Here is a 24,453-nt window from a genome sequence, read left to right as displayed (position 1 = left end):
TGTCAAACACGTTTGTGGTAGCAAAAAAAGTGAAATGCGATCAGATTTAATAATCATTGCGAAATAGCATGATTTACTGATGTCATTTGAAATTTAATAATTGTGTTTTGCCCTTAATACGTTTAAATTACAAACCCCGTTTTACTGAAACATGTAGAACAATAGTTCAAATGAAAGAAAATAATAGGACAATTCAGCTGCATAATTTATTCATGCTCTGATGCATTTTCAAATCTTCTTGAAACTGTGGGAGACCACAGACAAAATGACAGTTTCAACTGATTTTTAGCATTATAATCCTCTGAACGCACACACTAGATGATTCGACCGGACTGTGAGACCACACACCTGCTGATTGCAGGAACGATTTCACAGTGAGACGAGATCTCATGGAGACTTGTGAGATGTAATGCAGTTAATTTCAATTTAATAATTATAGAATGCATTGCAGCATGAAGCAACCTGAAGCTTTCACCTGCACACCCTGAAGCTAAGCTGGGTTGAGCCCAGTCTCTATAGTATCTGGATGGGAGACTGGGTAGCTGCGGGAAGAGGTGTTAGAGAGGCCTGCGGGTCCTAACGCCCCAGTACAGTTGCAATAAGCTGTACTGTATGAAGGGTTGTAACCCTGGTGTACAATAGTCCATACATCACATACCGCCCAACGCCCCAGTACAGTCGCCATAAACTGTACTGAATAAAGGGTTAAAATAAACCCCACAAAATAAGGGGTGTAACCCTGGGGCAAAATAATCCCTTCATACCATGCATGTAGTTAGTTAGTTTCACATCACAAATGATTTAGTACTTTATTTAGTTCTTACAACTTACAGTTGTGGCCAGAATTATTAGCCCCCTTCATAAATATGATCAAAGATGACTCTAAAAATAAATCTGCATTGTTTATCCTTTTGATCTTTAATTTATAAAATTAGCAAAAATCTAACCTTTCATTGAAGGAAAATAATTGAAAGTGGGGGGGAAATAACATTATGAAATAAATGTTTTTCTCCAAAACACGTTGGCCACAATTATTAGCACCCTTTTATTCAATACTTTTTGCAACCTCCATTTGCCAAGAGAACAGCTCTGAGTCTTCACCTATAACGCCTGATGAGTTTGGAGAACACCTGACAAGAGATCAGAGACCATTCCTTCATGCAGAATCTCTCCAGATCCTTCAGATTCCAGCTCCATGTTGGTGCTGCTTCTCTTCAGTTCACTTCACTCATTTTCTTTAGGGTTCAGGTCAGGGAACTGAGATGGTCATGGCAGAAGCTTCATTTTGTGTTCAGTGACACATTCTTGTGTTGGTTTTGATGTTTGTTTTGGATCATTGTCCTGATGGAAGATCCAACCACAGCCCATTATAAGATTTCTAGCAGAAGCGTTCAGGTTTTGAATTTTTATCTGTTGGTATTTGATAGAATCCATGATACGATATATCTGAACAAGATGTCCATGACCTCCAGCAGAAAAATAGGCCCACAGCATTAAAGATCCAGCAGTATATTTAACCGTGGGAATGGGGTACTTTTTATCCATGTGTGCACCAAACCCATCTGGTGGGTTTGCTGCCAAAAAGCTCTTTTTTAGTTTCATCTGACCATAGAAGCTCGTCCCGTTTGAAGTTCCAGTCTTGTCTGACAACTGAATATGCTGAAGATTGATTCTGGATGAGAGTAGAGGATTTTTCTTGAAACCCTCCCGAACATCTTGTGGGGATGTAGGTGCTGTTTGATATATTTTTTTAGGCTTTCTGAGACTCAAGACTCAACTAATCTCTGCAATTCTCCAGCTGTGATCCTTGGAGAGTCTTTGGCCACTCAAACTCTCCTCCTCACTGGCATTAGGACGATTTAGACACACGTCCTCTTCCAGGCAGATTTGTAACATCTTTAGTTGATTGGAACTTCTTAATTATTGCCCTGATGGTGGAAATGGGGATTTTCAATGCTTCAGCTATTTTCTTACAGCCGCTTTCTATTTTGTGAAGCTCGACAATCATTTGCTGCACATCAGAACTATATTCTTTGGTTTAACTCATTGTGATGAATGATTAAGGGAATTTGGCCTTTGTGTTTCCTCATGTTTGTACTCCTGTGGAACAGGAAGTCATGGCTGGATATTTTCATGTTCATGATCACCCTGGTGAGCTAAAAAAAATTAAATATGAATGGGAATATACTTCAGAGATATTTTACTCATAAAAAATTCTAGGGGTGCCAATAATTGTGGGCAATTGTTATTTCTTAATGTTATTTTCCCCCCACTTTCAATTCTTTTCCTTCAATGAAAGGTTAGATTTTTGTAATAATTTTATAAATTAAAGATCAAAAGGATAAACAATGCAGATTTATTTTTAGAGTCATCTTTGATCATATTTATGAAGGGGGCTAATAATTCTGGCCACAACTGTACATGGAATCACTCTTATTTTCATTACTATTTTTAAAGAAGTCGCATATGTTCATCAAAACTGCATTTATTTGATTAAAAATACAGAAAAACAGTAATATTGTGAAATATTATTACAATTTAAAATGTTTTTCTATACCTACAGTATCTCACAGAAGTGAGTACACCCCTTACATTTTTGTAAATATTTTATTATATCTTTGCATGTGTCAACACTGAAGAAATGACACTTTGCTACAATGTAAAGTAGTGAGTGTACAGCTTATATAACGGAGTAAATTTGCTGTCCCCTCAAAATAACTCAACACACAGCCATTAATGTCTAAACCGCTGGCCACAAAAGTGAGTACACGCCTAAGTGAAAATGTCCAAATCAGGCCCAAAGTGTCAATATTTTGTTATTTTCCAGCACTGCCTTAACCCTCTGGGCATGGAGTTCAGCAGAGCTTCACAGCCTCTCAAATGTTTGCTGGAGGATACGTCACCCCTTTTAGAGTTAAAATGAAACCCTAAACATGTTAAAATGAAAACTCACTCTTTAACAGCTGATTTGGCACATAAACAAATAAATAATATATAACCTAAAATAAATATAACCTAAATATGACTTAGTTACAATAAACAATATTGAAATTCGTCATTTTGGAAGTCAAATCATCCGCACGCTCGAGCAGGATTGTTATTTGAACATTTTGAGTCAGATGACCAATTCCCTGAGAACTGATTCAAGACTCATTCCGACCGAATCACTGAAAACAACATTACAGATTTACATATTTCTAACCAGATTGACTTTATTTCTGTCATTCATCTACAGAAGTTCTTATTGAGAATTAACAGAAGTTTAAAGCTCATGTTTATATCGCTTGTAGTCACCATAATGGTGATCGGTGTTTCTATTAGTTGGGCTCTTAACTTTTATAACATGCTTGTTTTCGCTGGCTGCTGTGACAGTGTGTTTGTCAAACACGTTTGCGGTAACAAAAAAGTGAAATGAGATCAGATTTAATAATCATTGTGAAATAATATGATTTACTGATGTCATTTGAAATGTAATAATTGTGTTTTGCCCTTAATACGTTTAAATTACAAACCCTGTTTTACTGAAAAATGTAGAACAATAGTTCAAATTAAAGAAAATAAGACAATTCAGCTGCATAATTTATTCATGCTGTGATGCATTTTCAAATCTTTTTGAAACTGTGGGAGACCACAGACAAAACAGACTGAGAACTGATTCAAGACTCATTCCGGCCGAATCAATAAATGTGGCAATCGGATCAGTCCAGTTCACGAATAAATCATTCAGTTCGATTAGTGAACCAAATCAACAGGTTCATTGAAAAGAACCAGCTGTCAAATCCTCCGCACGCTCGAGCTCCAAACTGAGGATCAGTTCCGGTTCATTGATAATTAGTTGGTACGTTCCAAATGGGCACTTCAAAAATACTTTACAGCTCCCTTTATCAGTCCATTCAAATGTTTCAAATACATAGACAATATACAATATTGAGAGATAAACCAAAAATAAATAAATAAACTAACGTTAAACAAAGGGCGCAGCTTGCACAATCTACTCCTCCTTGATTGTCTTGTTAAGATGACACAGAAGTGCGTTCCAAAAAAAGTTTTTTTTGACCCCTACACCCTTCATCCCTTCTAAGCTCTCACTCCGGAGGGTAAACCCTTTGAAGGGATTAGGGCACAGGGATGAGCCCTTCTGAATGGAACGCAGGGAGAGTCAGACATGACCAATACTGAGAGCTGATTCAAAATTCGTTCCCACTGGATCACCGAGTTCTAGCTGGAGAAATCCAATTCATGATGAAACATTCCGTGCAAATCAATTTGTGAATGAGTTCAACAGGTTCATCGAAAACAATTGACTCAAACAAATGATTAGTCATGAATTGAACATCACCATCAACTCTCAGAGCGGGTATTTCTTTACTTAAAAAAATAAAATAAAAGAAAAATGTGTATTTTTCTGAAGTGTAGCAAAAAAAAAAAAAAAAAAAAAAAAATTTCATTTTTAAAATATAAGTTATTTAATTATATTAAAATATAAAAAGTATTAAAATTTATTTCAGTTGAAATTAATATACTCTATGCACAAAATTAAAAATGTACTGAAATACAGTAACAGAATGAATGTCCCAGGGGGCCACAGGGGAGTGGATAATTAAGGGGAAAAATATACAAAAATATATATATACATATATTAATTTTATTAAAATAAAAAAAAGATTATTTAAATAATAAATTGATATATTAGATTACAATAAAATAATTTTATTTAAATAAAAAAAAATAATGTTTGATTAAATGTTTACTTAAAAAAATAAAATAAAATAAAAAAAAAGAGGAATGTGTATTTTTCTGAAGTGCAGCAAAAAAAAGGTAGTATTTTTAAAATATAAATTATTTAATTATATTAAAAGTATTAAAATGTATTTCAATTGAAATTAATATACTCTATGCACAAAATTTAAAATGTACTGAAATACAGTAACAGAATGAATATGTCCCAGGGGGCCACAGGGGAGTGGATAATTAAGGGGAAAAATATACAAAAAACTAAAAAAGAATTAACTAAAAATTGTGTTAAAACATATATTTGAATAATAAATTGATGTATTAGATTAAAATATAAATTATATATTATAATATAAATTATATAATAATATTAACATATAAAAAGTATTAAATATATTTGAATTGAAATTAATATACTCTGATATGTACAAAAATTAAAATGTACTGAAATACAGTAACAGAATGAATATGTCCCAGGGGGCCACAGGGGAGTGGATAATTAAGGGGAAAAATATACAAAAAACTAAAAAAGAATTAACTAAAAATTGTGTTAAAACATATATTTGAATAATAAATTGATGTATTAGATTAAAATATAAATTATATATTATAATATAAATTATATAATAATATTAACATATAAAAAGTATTAAATATATTTGAATTGAAATTAATATACTCTGATATGTACAAAAATTAAAATGTACTGAAATACAGTAACAGAATGAATATGTCCCAGGGGGCCACAGGGGAGTGGATAATTAAGGGGAAAAATATACAAAAAAATATATACATATATTAATTGTATTAAAATAAAAAATGCTTATTTAAATAATAAATTGATATATTTATATAGATTACAATAAAATAATTTTATTTAAATAAATAATAATGTTTGATTAAAATGAATAAAATTAAGCAAATAAATACACTCGATGAAATTGAAATAAAAATAAAAGCAGTGTAAAAATGTAATGTAAAAAATAAAGATTAAACTAAGCAACAAACTAAATTAAAATATAAAAAGAGATTCAAATTTAAATACATTTAAAAGAATTTGATAAATGAATACATTAACAGTACAGTAGAAATACATTGATATAACAGGAACTAAACATTTTACACATTTATAATATCAATTATTCAGTGTATCATTTGGGTCTATATATTGAAAATATATAGTGGCTACATTTTAGGATGATCATATTTGGGGGTCTGTGGCATCTAAAAGATTGAAAAGCCCTGCATTAGGCATCACATTTCCTCAAATCAGAATCCACCCTTGTATGGACTAAAATAGGAGTGGTGTCAAGCGGCTTTGGCTTCCAGTATCTGACAGCGCGGTGAGGTGTGGGACAGCTCATCTCCACCTCGTGCCAACACCGTCTACGCTATCAAAACCCCGAACGGCGTCCTGACAGACACACGAGGTGGAACAACAGGAAGAGAGAGAGAGAGAGACGTGCTTCAGCTTATATTCTTACCACAGACACAGAGTTACATACACTTTGGTTTTTATCCTTTATTTTATTTAAAAAAAAGGAAATGATCATTTCAAACCCAAGAATATTAAATGTACATCTTATTCATGGCATTCTACATAATTAACATCCAGGAAAAGGGGGTTTGTACACAGCATAGAGGATATACAGAGAAGGATCTCCTTTTAAAATCACACTTAAAACAAGATCCTTTGAAGGACTTCAGATCACTTAAAATCAGGATTTATTCCTGTTTTGTATCAGGACGTAAAGCCATAAAATCCTTGTAAAACGCCTTACGGTACACAAAAGACATCACCGAACTGCATCACATGCACCTGAAACATTCACGTCAAGACTTGAGGGAAAGAAACACTGAGCTTTTCATCATCAGTGTTTAAAAAAAATCGATTGTCATGGTTTTGATCTGTCGAAACAGATGACACATGGCTTGAAGTTTCTCTTTGTGTTTTGTAAAAACCTGCAGATCAAAGAGTTTGTGCTGACAGGAGAAACTAAACGAGTGTGTCATTTATTTATAATAGAAAGAAAAGTGGCGTGTGTGAAGATGAACTTGACATGTTTTGTGTAACTAAAGGTGAACATAAACTCACGTGCCTCTGTGAGTGTTCAAACACATGTACTTTGTGGCTTGTTTGTATGAAAGCATAAAAAGCAGCAGTGGATCCTAACTTGTGACAAAAACAGCTTGAAAATGATCAAATAAATAAATATTAAAATAATAGTGCTAATGTGTCTCTTGTGAGGGTGAGAGAGAGAACATTTTGTGTGGAAAAAATTGAAAAAGTTGTGCTCATTTTTGGGAATCAGAGGTCAACTCTTCTTGCATTTTGTGCAGAAACCATGGACAGTTCAGAAGGGTCCTGACAGTCTTTAGGTGGCCAAATATGTGCCTGAGCGAGAGGGTTTCTGCTAATGACCAGCTGCAGATGCTCTCCGGCCTCTGTGATCAACGGCACAGCTAGACAACAGTCAAAATCGCGAGTCCGTGCGTGATTGACCTGTTAAAATAGTCAAACAAAATCAGAAGGTTTGAACAGTTTCTTTGGAGTTCATTTACTGTACACTACCATTCAAAAGTTTGGGATTGGTAAGATTATTTTAATGCTTTTGCTCACTAAAGCTGCATTTATTTGATCATAATAATAGTAACAACAGTAATATTGTGAAACATTATTACAATATGAAATTACTCTTTTCTATTTTAATATATTTTAAAACATGAACATATTTAAGTATTTTAAAAGAACAGCATTTATTTGAAATAGAAACCTTTTGTACCATTATAAATATCTTTACTGTCACTTTTGAACAATTTAATGCATCCTTGCTGAATAAAAGTATATATTCAATGTATATGCTTTTAGTATATTCTTCCAAAAAAAAAACAAAAAAAACAAAAAAAAAAACGCCTAGGAAAACTATGGAAGCTTGTTTCCGCCACTGAATAAAAAAAAAAAAAAAAGTTAATTGCAACTTTTTATCTCATAATTCTGACTTTTTTCTGACTCAAAAAATGCGAGAAATAGTCAGAATTGCAAGATATAAACAACTGCGAGAAAGTCAGAATTGCAAGAAAAGTCAGAATTGTGAAATATAAACTTGCAATTGCGAGAAAGTCAATTTAGATATAAACTTGCAACTACGAGGAATAAAGTCAGAATTGTGAGAAAAGTCAAAATTGTGAAATATAAACTCGCAATTGCGAGAAATAGTCATAATTGCGAGAAATAGTCAGAATTACGAGATAATCAATTGCGAGAAACAGGATTGTGAGAAAAAAGTCAGAAATATGAGATATTTGCAATTGCGAGAAATAAAGTCAGAACTGCGAGTAAAAAGTCAGAATTGTGATTAAACTCGCAATTGCAAGAAATAGAATTGCAAGAAAAAAGTCAGAATTGTAAAATGTAAACTTGCAATTGCGAGAAAGTCAGAATTGAGATATAAACTCGCAACTGTGAGAAATAAAGACAGAATTGTGAGAAAAAAGTCAGAATTGTGAGGTATAAACTTACATTTGCGAGAAATAGTCAGAATTGCGAGAAAAAAGTCAGAATTGCGAGATATAAACTCAATTGCGAGAAATAGAATTGCAAGATATAAACAACTGCGAGAAATAGAATTGTGAAATGTAAACTTGCAATTGCGAGAAATAGTCAGAATTGAGATATAAACTCGCAACTGTGAGAAATAAAGACAGAATTGTGAGAAAAAAGTCAGAATTGTGAGGTATAAACTTACATTTGCGAGAAATAGTCAGAATTGCGAGAAAAAAGTCAGAATTGTGAGGTATAAACTTACATTTGCGAGAAATAGTCAGAATTGCGAGAAAAAAGTCAGAATTGTGAGATATAAACTCAATTGCGAGAAATAGAATTGCAAGATATAAACAACTGCGAGAAATAGAATTGTGAAATGTAAACTTGCAATTGCGAGAAAGTCAGAATTTAGATATAAACTTGCAACTACGAGAAATAAAGTCAGAATTGTGAGAAAAAAAGTCAAAATTGTGAGATATAAATTCGCAATTGCGAGAAATAGTCATAATTGTGAGAAATAGTCAGAATTGTGAGAAATAGTCAGAATTACGAGATAATTGCGAGAAACAGAACTGCGAGAAAAAAGTCAGAATTGTGAGATATAAACTCGCAATTGCAAGAAATAGAATTGCAAGAAAAAAGTCAGAATTGTAAAATGTAAACTTGCAATTGCGAGAAATAGTCAGAATTGCGAGAAAAAAAGTCAGAATTGTGAGATATAAACTCAATTGCGAGAAATAGAATTGTGAGATATAAACAACTGCGAGAAATAGAATTGCGAGATATAAACTCACAATGGCAAGAAAGTCGGAATTGCGAGAAAAAAAGTCAGAATTGCGAGATATAAACAACTGCGAGAAATAGAATTGCGAGATATAAACTCACTTGCGAGAAATAGAATTGCGAGATATAAACTCACAATGGCAAGAAAGTCAGAACTCCGAGAAAAAAGTCAGAATTGCAAAATATAAACTCACAATTGAGAGGAAGTGTCAGAATTGCGAGAAATATAGTCAGAATTGCAAGATATAAACTCGCAGTTGCAAGAAATAAAGTTTGAATTGCGAGAAATAATGTCAGAATTGCAAGATATAAACAATTGCGAGAAATAGTCAGAATTGCGAGATATAAACTCACAATTGCAAGAAATAAAGTCAGAATTGCGAGAAATGTCAGAATTGCAAGAAAAGTCAGAATTGTGAAATATAAACTTGCAATTGCGAGAAAGTCAATTTAGATATAAACTTGCAACTATGAGGAATAAAGTCAGAATTGTGAGAAAAAAAGTCAAAATTGTGAGATATAAACTCGCAATTGTGAGAAATAGTCATAATTGTGAGAAATAGTCAGAATTACGAGATAATTGCGAGAAAAAAGTCAGAAATATGAGATATTTGCAATTGTGAGAAATAAAGTCAGAACTGCGAGGAAAAAGTCAGAATTGTGATTAAACTCGCAATTGCAAGAAATAGAATTGCAAGAAAAAGTCAGAATTGTAAACTGTAAACTTGCAATTGCGAGAAATAGTCAGAATTGAGATATAAACTCGCAACTGTGAGAAATAGACAGAATTGTGAGAAAAAAGTCAGAATTGTGAGGTATAAACTTACATTTGCGAGAAATAGTCAGAATTGCGAGAAAAAAGTCAAATTGCGAGATATAAACTCAATTGCGAGAAATAGAATTGCAAGATATAAACAACTGCGAGAAATAGAATTGTGAAATGTAAACTTGCAATTGCGAGAAAGTCAGAATTTAGATATAAACTTGCAACTACGAGAAATAAAGTCAGAATTGTGAGAAAAAAAGTCAAAATTGTGAGATATAAATTCGCAATTGCGAGAAATAGTCATAATTGCGAGAAATAGGCAGAATTACGAGATAATCAATTGAGAGAAACAGAATTGCAAGAAAAAAGTCAGAAATGAGAGATATATTTGCAATTGCAAGAAATAGTCAGAATTGCAAGAAAAAAGTCAGAATTGTAAAATGTAAACTTGCAATTGCGAGAAAGTCAGAATTGAGATATAAACTCGCAACTGTGAGAAATAAAGTCAGAATTGTGAGAAAAAAAGTCCGAATTGCGAAGTATAAACTTACATTTGCGAGAAATAGAATTGCAAGAAAAAAGTCAGAATTGCGAGATATAAACTCAGTTGCGAGAAATAGAATTGCGAGATATAAACTCAGTTGCGAGAAATAGAATTGCGAGATATAAACTCACAATGGCAAGAAAGTCGGAATTGCGAGAAAAAAGTCAGAATTGCAAAATATAAACTCACAATTGAGAAAAAGTGTCAGAATTGCGAGAAATAAAGTCAGAATTGCAAGATATAAACTTGCAATTGTGAGGAGTCGCAATTCTCTTTTAAAGTCGCAATTAACTTTTTTTTTTATTCAGTGGCGGAAATAAGCTTCCATTGAAAACTGTCAAGGTTAGGAAGCAATAGTTCAAACTTCCAGAATACGGGAGAACTGAGGGTTAGTAAAGTGTGACATTTTCCATTTTTGGGTGAACTATCCCGTTAAGAAAAGGTCAGAGGGTTGAATACATCACCTGTAGAATACGGTCATAAGGCCGTAAACCAGCTTGGTCCGCAGGCCCATCAGGACGGATCATGTTCACATAAACACCCTTTTCCAGCAGACCGTCGGACACGCTGAACCCAAAATCCCTGCTGTCGACATCCTTCCGTATACAGATCTGAGAGAGAGGGAGAGAATAAAGATCCGTCCGGCAGCAAATAAAGCCGGGGACACACTTAATGACTAGCTGAAACATTCTAACATTGAGCTCAACACACAAGGACTGTTTCAGATTTAAATACTTACACAAGAAATTTAAACACTGACTGAACGCAACTGGCTCTGACTCGGCATGTTTGGGCATAATCAGTCGTAAGTATCAAATTACATTCATAATCAGCCTTACACTCGTTAAAGTGTGTCCCCGGCTTAAGACATCATTCACCCTAGAGCTGCTGGGAAAGTGAACATTACCTTATGAAGCTCTAATGGCATGGACGGGCTGTCCTTCATGTCCTCTGGTACAGCGGTGTTCTCTGAGGTCCTCTCTTTGGTCCTGCTTTCATTCTGCTTCTCACTACCTTCGCTCAAACTCAGCGTGCTGCCTGACATTATAGTAGCCTACAGAGGAAATAAAACAAACTGCACCACATTTGATTTGGAACGACATGAGGGGGTATAGAGAATTCTGGGAATTGTATGCTGCTTTTTACAATACACATTGTTTTGAAGCAGATTTACAGATGTTTATACTGTAATATTTATAATGCCTTAGTGTTTTACCATAGAACAAGTTTTAGGGCTGAGCGATATGATATAAAACGATGATACAAGTGTTCCTCTGATCTGTAGATCTAGCTAAATTGTATTAATAGTGTTGTCTAGACTCTAGCACTGTAGGCTTATACAAGTGCAGCAGTGACTCGGGAACATTCACGTTCTGGAACGTTCATGAACATTCCGTTCACGGCAATTAAGATTTAAATATTGGTAATTTTTGTTCCATTAACATTTTAAATATGTATCGGTTTTGTTCTATTAAAGGGGCCCTTGATTATGATTTCACTTTTTTAACTTTAGTTAGTGTGTAATGTTGCTGTTTGAGCATAAACAACATCTGCAAAGTTATGACGCTCAAAGTTCAATGCAAAGGGAGATATTTTCTTTTACAGAAATCACTTTAAGGACTACAACAACTACATAAAATTATCCACTAACCATTCAGAAACATCCAGTTTCATTCCAAAAAAAGTCTCTCCATCAGTGTCGACTCCAGTTTGAACAATGTAAGGCTGAACACCGTTACTGACAATCCTCATTTTGGCTGCGTGAGATTCTCCAGCTTTGTTGTTGTTGAGCTGTTAAAGCTCCGCCCTCTTCTGAAAAGGGGGCCGAGAGCAGCAGCTCATTTGCATTTAAAGGGACACACACAAAAAGGTGTGTTTTTGCTCACACCCAAATAGGGGCAAATTTGACAAGCTATAATAAATGATCTGTGGGGTATTTTGTACGGAAGAGGATTAGGGCCAAGCAATAATAAAAAAATAATACCATCTCGAGATTAGAGTTGTTAAATTGAGAAAAAACTCATCAAATTTTGAGAAAAAGGTCGAGATAAAATGTTGAGAATAAAGTCATTAAATTACGAGAAAAAAGTTGTTAAATTTCGAGAAAAAAGTCGAGATAATGTTGAAAATAAAGTCATTAAATTACGAGAAAAAACTTGTTAAATTACGAGAAAAAAGTCGAGATAAAATGTTGAGAATAAAGTCATTAAATTACGAGAAAAAAGTCGTTAGATTATGAGAACAAATTCGTAATTTAATGAATTTGTTCTCGTAATTTAACGACTTTTTCTTGTAATTTAACGACTTTTTTCTCATAATTTAACGAATTTGTTCTCGTAATTTAACAACTTTTTTCTCGTAATTTAATGACTTTATTCTCAACATTTTATCTCGACCTTTTTCTCGAAATTTAACGAGTTTTTTCTCGTAATTTAACGAGTTTATTCTCAACATTTTATTTCGACTTTTTTTTTCTCAAAATTGAACAACTTTAATCTCGAGATGGTTTTATTTTTTTATTATTGCTTGGCCCTAATCCTCTTCCGTAATTTTGAGCTGAAACTTCAGACACATTCTGGGGACACCTGAGACTTATATTACATCTTGTGAAAGGGGCACAATAGATTCTCTTTAACATTTAATTACTGGTAATTTATTTTGTTGTGTTAAAAGTTAGTCAAAGCCTAGTTTGCCTATTTAAATCCAAACAAAGCAACTTTTTTTCTTTTTTTGGGGGGGCTGGGCAGTGTATTTTCCATATGCACAGTCAAACCAAAATTTATTCAGACACCTTGAACATTTCATTCATTAATACAGTTTATTCACTATAGTTTAAAAAAAAATGTTAATAAAATATGACAAGATCTCAGAGTTAAACTGTCAGAAAATATTCATCTTAATTATGTCAGATAACACTTCAGCAAAATATGGTCAGGTCAAAGTGTCTGAATAATTTTTGTTTTCAAATTTTTATCAATTTTACTGGTAGTCCACTGTATGAAGAATTTTTGGGTATAATATGTCACAGTTTACTTTATTTTGCTATCCTCACTTACATAAATGAACTATAGTGTCCTGCACCCACTAGTAAAAGTATATAAAAAAAAAACTGTCTGAATAATTTTTGGTTTGACTATATAGCAGTCATTTAAGCGAAAATGTTGAGAAATATAGGGTATAGCTTTAATTTCAATTAGTAGCATCTCTTATTTCAGGCAAAATTACTATAATGTGAAGCTGCTCTTTATTGTGATTGACAATTACTTTGAAAACATTGCATCGAGTTAAAGATTTTGGTAAATTACTTGTATTGTCTAGATGTAGGTCATATGACCAAGTACTTTAAACAATGATTTAATCCTCCACAATGAGCACAGAAAACGCAGACAAGGTACACACACTGTTTGAGTGGATTCCCAATTGGATTTACCTCAAGTTCCCGCAAGATTTCCGATTGGCCGCAGGTCTCCAGATCCTGAAGAGCTTGTGACCAATAGTTCTCCTGAGCGTCTGTATTGTTGTGGTTGTGACAGCGTGCGGGACTGACAGATCTGTGTCAATGCAAAGCAACCTGGGTAATGTAAGGCCAGGTGTACTATTGGAAACGGAGCTCTCTCTCTCTTTCTATAACTGTACTGTACGGCTGAAACAGTCACTGCAAAAGATCCTTCTCAACTACAAGAAAAGCGGCGGTTAGAGAAAGAGAAACACACACAGATGTGTCTGAAAAGGCTGTGAACTAGTTCCAGCGATAAAATAATAAAATTATGAAAATGAGCAAAAAAGAAGCAGACAAGGGCAGATGACAGCATGTGGCCGACGGATGATTAGTAAGGCAGACGAGAGACAGAAAACCTGAGAAAAAAATAGAAAAGAGAAGAGTAGGACCATACAGAGACTGTGGAAGCAAACAGGCTAGTGGTTCCTGTGCTAGACAGTGTGCATGTTCGATAAGAGTTTAGACACAGAAACACAAGTCAAAAACCTCATGTAGATTCATTTTACTTTCCACTAGGATCATCAAAGTTACATATAAAATCACCAACAAATATAGGTGAATCTCATTCGGTAAAAGCGCTTTTTACAATATTAGATGTATAATTTATTACAATTAAATTGCAGTGCCATGTAAGCAGCTTAGTGCTCAAAAAATCTCAAATATCTGAGTCTGTATTACAGTATGTTATTAGTATGTCGCTTGTATAGGTACAGATTAGTGCTGTCAAAATTAGCATGTTAACGCATGCAATTAATTTCAGTTTAACGTGTTAAAAATATTTAACGCAATTAACGCAGAGTCCATTTTTTTCCATCGTTATATTATATGATCAAGTTCTTATTCACGCAAATGCTTCTAAACCATTCAAGCGCCACAAGACAAACATGAATGCGCGGTTTGTGAATGTTGTCATGTGATGCACACGACTCATATGCACAGAAATTGAAAGAGTTCTCTTTTGCGCTTGAACAATCAATAACACAGAATTATGCCAAAATGCCCTTTTTGTCGAGTATCCTCTTAAGATCAGTCTTAAATGAGTTAAATAATGTCTTAAATGAACTTAAGTTGTGAGAAAATGAGATGCGTGTCAGATCAGTGTCATGTTCGGCAGTGGCGGCTCTTAAAGTGACAGCAGCCTAATAAACCAGTTGCTGTGATGATGTCTGCCATTAAAGGGGGGATATATAGTATAAAGAGTTGGATTCTCATGCTAAACATAGCCAAAGTTTAAAAAAAACTTGTTGGACATGTGACGGAGTATTTCTGTGCCAACAACACTCTTCCGATTCCTCACAAACTTCGCACTTATTTTTTTTTTCTATGGCCCTTTATTATGTAATAAAGGGCAGAATTCCTTGTATGGGCACTTCTCCCGAAAGAGCACGCTCACACATCGACCAGAGTGAGAGCAAGAGCACGCCCATCAATGCACTTCGTTCAGCTTTATGGAAGTCGTCAGCAGCGCTGCACAGGACTTGAAAGAGAAAGATTTGTCACTTTGTTTTTAGACCACGAAATCAACAATGTCACCAAAGAAGTGTGTTTTCGGTTGTGAGGGAAAGATAACCTTGCTTCCCAAAGAACCCAGCGTTAAGTGGAGCTGAGAGATTTGTGCTCACGCATTACATTGATGTGCTCTCGATATTTGTTATTAAAAGAAACTGATAGTTGCAATCACTTTTTATTGGTTAAAATGAATGGAGAATATCTGGTGTTTTTCCGTGGCTGCTCGAGCCCTCAGGATCGGCGCGTATGGTTTTATAAACAAGCCCCAGTTCGACGCTGGATTTACAGATCGTTTGAAACTGAAAGATGGAGCGGTCACAGCGATAATGATCCCGGTCATGAGTCGGAACTGCAGATGGAGAGTAAAACTGCTTCAAATGTCTGTTTTTTTGGCAATAGCGCCTAAGTGCATATAATGTAAACAACACGAACGTAGTGAATTCATAAATTCATTATTCATACGCTATATTCATTATAGTGATTCAAAGGTTATCCAGGGATAATGCAATGGTTTATTGTGTGTGTTTAAATACAGTTGTTTAGCTGCAGACGATCGCTACGCAAAAGCTGTGCGTGCTTGTCACTCTTTAGCTCCGCTTACACGGCACGGCTTTAGGCGCTCGGCTGTTTTCGGAAAGACTTGGTACAGCAAATCTATCTTTTATAAATATGATAAAACTAAAGACTTTTTGGAGATATGAAGGATGTACTTCTACTCTATAGGTACTCAAGATTAACATGAGATCGGCAGAAACTGTGTGTGATACCCCCCCTTTAATGTTAATTAAAAAACAATGATAACAGAAAGTTGTAGCTTTAATAAGGAATAATCTATATTTCATTTATAATTTATGCAGTGAAGACTGTAAAGTGTTTGATAACTTTATTCAATTTCTGTATATTTTCTACCTGTTAGACAGAATGAATGCCACAGGTAAAAATGACATTTATTATAATGGGTTTATGTGAAGATAGTTTTAAGTTCACTTAAATTAAAAGTTATTTTTAAAGCCTAATAAGTTGAAATTGATAACTTTTAGTTGTACTGTAATGTTGAATGTCTATAATTAATGTTTAAAAAAATATTTTTATAAAGACATCAGTAGCAGTATTAGTATCAGTGACAAAATATACTGTCTTCAAGTTGTTTCTATATTAATTTAGAGTAACTGTAAAATTACTACAATATAAAAATATTAAAATCTCCAATGTTTTTAATCGTGATTAATTACAGAAAAAATGTGCAATAAATTAGTTAATTTTTTAGGACAGCACTAGTACAGATACATTTTTACAACTTGCTGTTGTTTGTCACTTTTGGTTAAGTTTTGTAATGTTTATCTAAATATGTGTAAATGTAAATATAAAACTCATTCTGATTCTGCATATACACTACCACTCAAAAGTTTGGAGTCATATTTTTTTTAAAGAAATTAATACATTTATTCAGCAGGGATCCATTAAAACAGTAAAGATATTGTATCATGTTTTTCACAAATATATGAAGCAGCACAACGGTTTTCAACATTGATGATAATCAGATTTTCTTCAAATCAGATTTCTGAAGGATCATGTGACACTGAAGACTGGAGTAATGATGCTGAAAATTCCGCTTTGATCACAGGAAATACTAAAATAGTAACCAGTTATTTAAAACTGTAATAATATTTCACAATATTACTGTTTTTACTGTATTTTTGATCATATAAATACAGTCTTTGTGAGCAGAACAAATTTTCAAAAACATTTAAAAACATTACAGACCCCAGACTTTTGAACGGCAGTGCACATAATTTGTTGTATTATGACAAAAAAAAAAAAAATAAATTAATGTTTTACAGTGCATCTTTGAAAAATGACCTGGACATGTTCTTGACATTTCATGAGGTTCACCTGTGAGTTTCACTTCTTTTTTTAGTTTTTTTAAAGCGCACATGACAGGCCAAGAGAAAGAATAACAGCCACATGATTGTGTGTTAGTAACCAAAACTATAAAACAAGCTGAAATGTTCTTATGCACAAATGTTATTGTTTATATATAGATAAAAAAAATCAGCTTATGCTTCTTTAAATCTTCTAGTTCCTGATTAGTTTCTCTAAGATAATAAAGATACTGTAACAACAGAATCAACAAGCTGTGTCTCTAAACAAACTCTCACCCAGAGTACGTCCAGTCCTCTTCACCCAGCCTCCCATCATACATTGCAGTACGGTGGGCGTGTCTTCTGGAGGTCAGCGGGCTCCTGTGATTGGTCTGTCTCCAGTCATTGGGGTGAAGAGTGAAGTCAGACGCTCTATGAATATAGACACCTGAAAATAAAGGTTTAGGTTTGATTATGCACAAACATGAATAAGATTTGAGAGCTACGGTAAAGATTTTTTGGAAATAATGACTATAATGAATATCGCGCACAATATTTATAGTAATTTGGCTTGTCATTACACCAAATTGTTATAAACTGAATGAAACCTCACAGGTTTTAAAACTCCTCAATATCATCACGTAATGAATTAATAACTTAAATTAATGTAATAAATTAACTACTACAAGTATATTGAACCTTACATACAGTACACTCAGTACTATGTAGCAAATGTCAACTGCTTGATTGTAATATCATCGAAATATGTAAACTATATTATCGCCCAGTGATATATTAAAAGTTGGGTATACCGTATAGTACGTTCTACTTCATCTGTGTACATATAGTATACTTGAGTGATTGTTTACAGTGGCATGAAAAAGTATGTGAACCCCTTGCAGAATCTGTGAAAATGAGAATTATTTTAAAAAAATAAGAGGGATAATAAAAAATGCATGTTATTTTTTGTTTAGTACTGTCCTGAGTAAGATATTTTACATAAAAGATGTTTGCATTTAGTTCACAAGACAAAACAATAGCTGAATTTATTAAAATAACCCCATTCATAAGTATGTGAACCATTGATTCTCAATACTGTGTGTGGTTACCTGATGATCCACGACTGTTTTTATGTTTTGTGATGGTTGTTCATGAGTCTCTTGTTTGTCCTGAGCAGTTAAACTGAGCTCTGTTCTTCAGAAAAATCCTCCAGCTCCTGCAGATTCATCAGTTTTCAAGCATTTTTGCATATTTGAACCCTTTCCAGCAGTGACTGTAGGATTTTGAGATCTGTGTTTTCATACTGAGGACAACTGAGGGACTCAAACTCAACTATTAAAAAAGGTTCAAACATTCACTGATGCTCCAGAAGAAAACACGATGCATTAAGAGTCAGGGGGTGAAAACTTTTGAACAGGATGAAGATGTCATAATTTTTCTTATTTTGTTTAAATATCATTGTTTTTCATTTAGTACTGCCCTTTGGAACCAACAGAAGATACTTGCATGTTTCCCGGCAGAAAAATTAAGTACAATTTACCTTGATATTTGAATTCAAAAGTTTTCACCCCTCGGCTCTTAATGCATCATGTTTCCTTCTGGAGCATCAGTGAATGTTTGAACCTTTTTTAATAGTTGTGTTTGAGTCCCTCAGTTGTCCTCAGTATGAAAACACAGATCTCAAAATCATACAGTCACTGCTGGAAAGGGTTCAAATATGCAAAAATGCTTGAAAACTGATGAATCTGCAGGAGCTGGAGGATTTTTCTGAAGAACAGAGCTCAGTTTAACTGCTCAGGACAAACAAGAGACTCATGAACAACCATCACAAAACATAAAAACAGTCGTGGATCATCAGGTAACCACACACAGTATTGAGAATCAATGGTTCACATACTTATGAATGGGGTTATTTTAATAAATTCAGCTATTGTTTTGTCTTGTGAACTAAATGCAAACATCTTTTATGTAAAATATCTTACTCAGGACAGTACTAAACAAAAAATAACATGCATTTTTTTATTATCCCTCTTATTTTATTCAAATAATTCTCATTTTCACAGATTCTGCAAGGGTTCACATACTTTTTCATGCCACTGTATATTGTCACAAAACATTACTATATTATCGCCTTTATTATTATCTCTTTATATAAAGTTGGCTATTATTTCTCACGTGAAGCAATATATACTATATATTAAATCTCTGCCTTGTTTGTTGTAAAATGTACACCACCATTCAAAAGTTTAGGGTCGGTAAGATTTGTCAATGTTTTTGAAAGAAGTCTCTTCTGCTCACCAAGGCTGCATTTATTTGATCAAAAATAGAAAGGAAAACAATGAAATATTATTACAATTGTATTATTACAATTCTAACTTTTTTCCCCTCACAATTGCGAGATACAGTCGCAATTCTGACTTTTTCTCAGAACTGTGAGTTTATATCTTGCAATTCTAACTTTATTTCTCAAAATTGACATTTGCAAGATTATACATTATATCTCGCAATTCTGAGTAAAAAAGTCAGAATTGCAAGATGTAAACTAGAAATTGTGAGGAAAAAAGTCAGAATTGTTAGATAAAATTTGCAATTATCTTTTCTTTTTTTTTTTATTTAGTGGCAGAAACAAGCTTCCATAGTTTTCTATGTGAATATATTTTAAAATGTAATTTATTCCTATGATAAAAGCTGAATTTTCAGCATCATTACTCCAGTCTTCAGTGTCACATGATCCTTCAGAAATCTGATTTGCTGCTCAAGAAACATTTCTGATTATTATCTATGTTGAAAACAATTGTGCTGCTTCATATTTTTGTGGAAACAGTGATTTTTTTTTCAGGATTCTTTGATGAATATACAGTTCAAAAGAGCAGCATTTATTTGAAATAGAAATCTTTTGTAACATTATAAATGTATCTACTGACACTTTTGATCAATTTAAAGCATCCTTGCTGAATAAAAGTATTAATTTCTTGAAAAAAAAACAAAAAAAATTTAACTTATCGCTCAGCTCTAATCTGCTAAATGTGACTATAAAGGCATTCTTTTCTGTAAAGCTGCTTCAAAACAATGTGTACTGTAAAAAGCGCCATGCAAATGAATTGAACTGTCTCCTTAATTTTCCAAGGATCCTTCAATGACAGAAAACTTCTAGGACATATTCCAATCAGGCACATTCCCTCCAGCCCACTTGATTAATGTCCAAATGAGTTGATTAACCCTCGCTGACCTCACACTTCACTTTAGCCAGCCCTTGTTAACATCCAATTACATTATTCGTCATCTAATCCAGGGACTTCTGTACCTTGACTTCCATAGCCGGCGTCCAGGGCCGAGCTATCCCATGAGTCCATGGCTGAATCTAGACTGGGCGGTGTGGTCAGACGGCGAAGCTCAGAGTATTTACCCCGCCTGAGAGAATCCGAGCGATCGTCATCCGTGTCGCTCACGCACGAAGCCGTTCTGGACGGGCTGCCCCTCTCCGACTCCAAAAGCGCTGGAAAAGACAAATGTGGGTCACGAGGACAAGCGTTGATGCATTATTCATAGAGATGCTCTTCCCAGTGGATTATATGTTGGAAATGCACTTCTCCAGCCTTAATTCTGAGACTTACGATCGGATCGTTTCTTGATCTTGAGCGTGACCGTGTCTCCGGCGGTCTGCAGCAGGTGGATGGCCTCGCTCAGAGGTTTCCCCTTTAGACTCATGTTATTGATGGCCAAGACACGGTCACCGATATGAAGAGCGCCGGTCCTTCACACACATACAATCTCATGTTTTAGTCAGATGACACGTGTTATGAAACATGCACATCTGAGTGTGTGTATTATTCATGATGAAGCACTAGATGAGGTGGTGAGTGTTTGTGTGCACCTGTGCGCGAGGCCGTTGCGGGTCAGGCTGGAGATCAGGATGGGATTGAAGGGCTCTTCAGTGCCTGAAATGGTGATTCCAAGAGGACCTCCGTGTCTCTTGAGCTCTACTGTGAATATGACCGAACCGGATGACTCCAATTCATCTACAATATACAGAGACACACAGAAGATAAAATATCATAAATTGATAGGTTAAGAAACAGTGATGTTAAAATGCATAATGCTTGTATTTTAAAATTTTTCATATTTAATTACGATGTTATTTTAGTATTCCTTATATAATATTATAGTATTTATTAATATTTAGAATTTAGAATTTTCCAGTACTTGACAACTCATTTAAATCTGTAAGTCTGTTATGTGCTTTTGTAAATATTATTATTATTATTATTATTATTTAAATATTTCTATTTATCTTTAATTTATTTTTATTGTAGTACTTAAAACCTATGCTCTCCTTAAAACATATTATATATATATTAGTTATACAAGCTGAAGTTATAGAAATAATATATATTTTATATATAATATATTCTACATTATTATAATATAATATAATATAATATAATATAATAAATTCTATATTACATAATATAGAAATAACTTCATACAGGCACCATTTACATAAATTAAAACTAAAATTAAAAATGTAACTTTAAATTTTCCAGTACTTTGTTATTCATTTAAGTCTGTTATGTATGGAAGAGGATTAGGGCCAAGCAATAATAAAAAAATAAAACCATCTCAAGATTTAAGTTGTTAAATTTCGAGAAAAAACTCGTTAAATTTCAAGAATTTTGAGATAAAATGTTGAGAATAAAGTCATTAAATTACGAGAAAAAAGTCGTTAAATTACGAGAACAAATTCATTAAATTATGAGAAAAATTTCAGTAAATTTCGAGAAAAGTCAAGATAAAATGTTGAGAATAAAGTCATTAAATTTAGAGAAAAAAGTCGTTAAATTACGAGAACAAATTCATTAAATTATGAGAAAAATGTCAGTAAATTTCGAGAAAAAAGTCGTTAAATTACGAGAACAAATTCATTAAAATTATGAGAAAAATGTCAGTAAATTGAGAAAAAAGTCGTTAAATTACGAGAAATTCATTAAATTGAGAAAAAAGTCAGTAAATTACGAGAAAAAAAGACGTTAAATTACGAGAAATTCATTAAATTATGAGAAAAATGTCAGTAAATTGAGAAAAAAGTCGAAATAAAATGTTGAGAATAAACTCATTAAATTATGAGAAAAAAGTCGTTAAATTATGAGAACAAATTCGTTAAATTACGAATTTGTTCTCATAATTTAACGACTTTTTTCTCATAATTTAATGAGTTTATTCTCATAATTTAATGAGTTTATTCTCAACATTTTATTTCGACTTTTTTTCTCGAAATTTAACGAAATTTATTATTGCTTGGCCCTAATCCTCTTCCGTAGTTATGTGCTTTTGTCAATTTTATCATTATTTTGTTTTCAATATTTCTATTTAGCTATTTAGTTTTAACAATTTTAGTACTTCAACAAAACCCATGCTTTCCTTAAAAAGTAATATTATATATACACTGTATATAATACTGTACTATATTTACATATTTATGAAGTTATAGAAACAATAAGGTGAATAAATCACAATATAACTTCATATAACTTCATACAGGTGCCATATACATTAAAAACAATTAAAACTAATTAAAACAAAAATTTAACTAATTTTCCAGTACTTGATTACTCACTCAAGTCTTTGATTACTTAACTACAAAATAACACCCAGTACAAATGAGAATGAGCATTTCTTAAACACACACACACACACACACACACACACACACACACACACACACACACACACACACACACACTCACTCACTCACTCACTCACTCACTCACCCAGGTTATCTTCATCTTTCTGAATTCGCAGTTTGACCATCCCCTCGGCCTGCTGGAGGACCATCATGGCCTCTTCCATCCCACAGTTATCCAGCCGAACATTATCAACGGCCAGCAGACGATCACCTGGCTCCAGGGTTCCTATTCTATTATAAAAGGCCATTTCACATCAATCAGTGAACAAGAAACATCATATCTATCAGTTTGCCTCTTTAAAAGCAGGTATATCAAATTGGTTTAAGGTGTTGTGTTGTAGGTGTACCTGTGTGCAATACTGCCTCTCTGGATCTCAGAGATGATCAGAGGTTTTCCTGGCTTCTTGCTTGCTGTAAATCAGAATTTACAGGAGTTTTGCATTATTGCAAAAAAAAAAAAAAAAAAAAAAAAAAAAAATGCATTTACCACTTTAAATATTGTATATAATATTATATAGAGAGCAAATAAATTAATATTTTTATTTATACATTTGGACTGTAAAATAGTATAGGTCAACAGCGCCCCCTGTTGGTCATCACTCACCACTGATTGTGATGCCAAGCTCCACTCCACGCTTCTTGGGCAACTTCACCTGAAACGTGCCACTGCTGGGAATGACTGATTCTGTGAGAGAGACACAAGATCACACAGAATTATACATCTAAAATCTGTGACCGTGTATTCAGATCACACTTGAATCACTGACTTTTGATTGAAATGACATTTTGTACCTGCGACATCAAACTCCACCTCCAGCGTCACCTTATTGGCCAGAGCTGCATCTCGGAGCAGCTGATTGGCTTCCTCCAGTGTTCCGTCCTCAGTGGGAATTCCATTGATAGAAAGAAGTCTGTCTCCGACTTGTAACACTCCACACCTTGAAGGCAAAAACACAGCATGCATTCAAATAAGACACAGATATACAGAAACAATACAAAACAGAATATACTATCACTGATTATAAATGAAGATGCTACAAATTTGCATAAATAAATGTTCAATACTATTCAAAAGTTTGGGGTCTAAGATTGTTTTATGTTTTTGAAAGAAATCTTGGTAACACTATAATATACGGAAGAGGATTAGGGCCAAGCAACAAAAAAAAAAAAACATCTCGAGATTAAAGTTGTTAATTTCGAGAAAAAACTCGTTAAATTTCGAGAAAAAAGTCGAGATAAAATGTTGAGAATAAAGTCGTTAAATTACGAGAAAAAAGTTGTTAAATTACGAGAACAAATTCGTTAAATTATGAGAAAAATGTTGTTAAATTTCGAGAAAAAAGTCGAGATAAAATGTTGAGAATAAAGTCATTAAATTAACGAATTTATTCTCGTAATTTAACGAATTTGTTCTCGTAATTTAATGACTTTATTCTCAACATTTTATCTCGACTTTTTTCTTGAAATTTGAGTTTGTTCTCGTAATTTAACTACTTTTTTCTCGTAATTTAATGACTTTATTCTCAACA

At 33.5% G+C, this 24,453-nt stretch overlaps 1 protein-coding gene across 6 annotated transcripts in view; it reads right to left on the bottom strand.

The window, feature by feature from the left end:
• Nucleotides 1-6,241: 6,241 nt before the first annotated feature.
• Nucleotides 6,242-24,453, bottom strand: part of grip2a (glutamate receptor interacting protein 2a) — a 58,286-nt gene continuing 40,074 nt past the window's right edge. For 3 of the 6 annotated variants that reach the window (XM_048209858.1, XM_048209860.1, XM_048209859.1), the window contains 12 exons: nucleotides 23,717-23,862; nucleotides 23,529-23,609; nucleotides 23,272-23,335; nucleotides 23,010-23,155; nucleotides 21,116-21,260; nucleotides 20,856-20,995; nucleotides 20,546-20,737; nucleotides 17,539-17,689; nucleotides 13,802-13,922; nucleotides 11,279-11,425; nucleotides 10,836-10,982; nucleotides 6,242-7,237 (listed from right to left, as the gene is read on the bottom strand). In XM_048209858.1, the coding sequence (XP_048065815.1) occupies nucleotides 7,043-7,237; nucleotides 10,836-10,982; nucleotides 11,279-11,425; nucleotides 13,802-13,922; nucleotides 17,539-17,689; nucleotides 20,546-20,737; nucleotides 20,856-20,995; nucleotides 21,116-21,260; nucleotides 23,010-23,155; nucleotides 23,272-23,335; nucleotides 23,529-23,609; nucleotides 23,717-23,862 (1,675 nt within the window). In that variant the 3' untranslated portion in view covers nucleotides 6,242-7,042. The other 3 variants (XM_048209862.1, XM_048209864.1, XM_048209863.1) reach the window with 3 other exon arrangements.

Source organism: Megalobrama amblycephala, linkage group LG12 (genome assembly GCF_018812025.1).
Source record: "Megalobrama amblycephala isolate DHTTF-2021 linkage group LG12, ASM1881202v1, whole genome shotgun sequence".
In the NCBI taxonomy this organism is placed as follows: domain Eukaryota; kingdom Metazoa; phylum Chordata; class Actinopteri; order Cypriniformes; family Xenocyprididae; genus Megalobrama; species Megalobrama amblycephala.
This window is presented reverse-complemented; position numbering and strand designations above follow the sequence as displayed.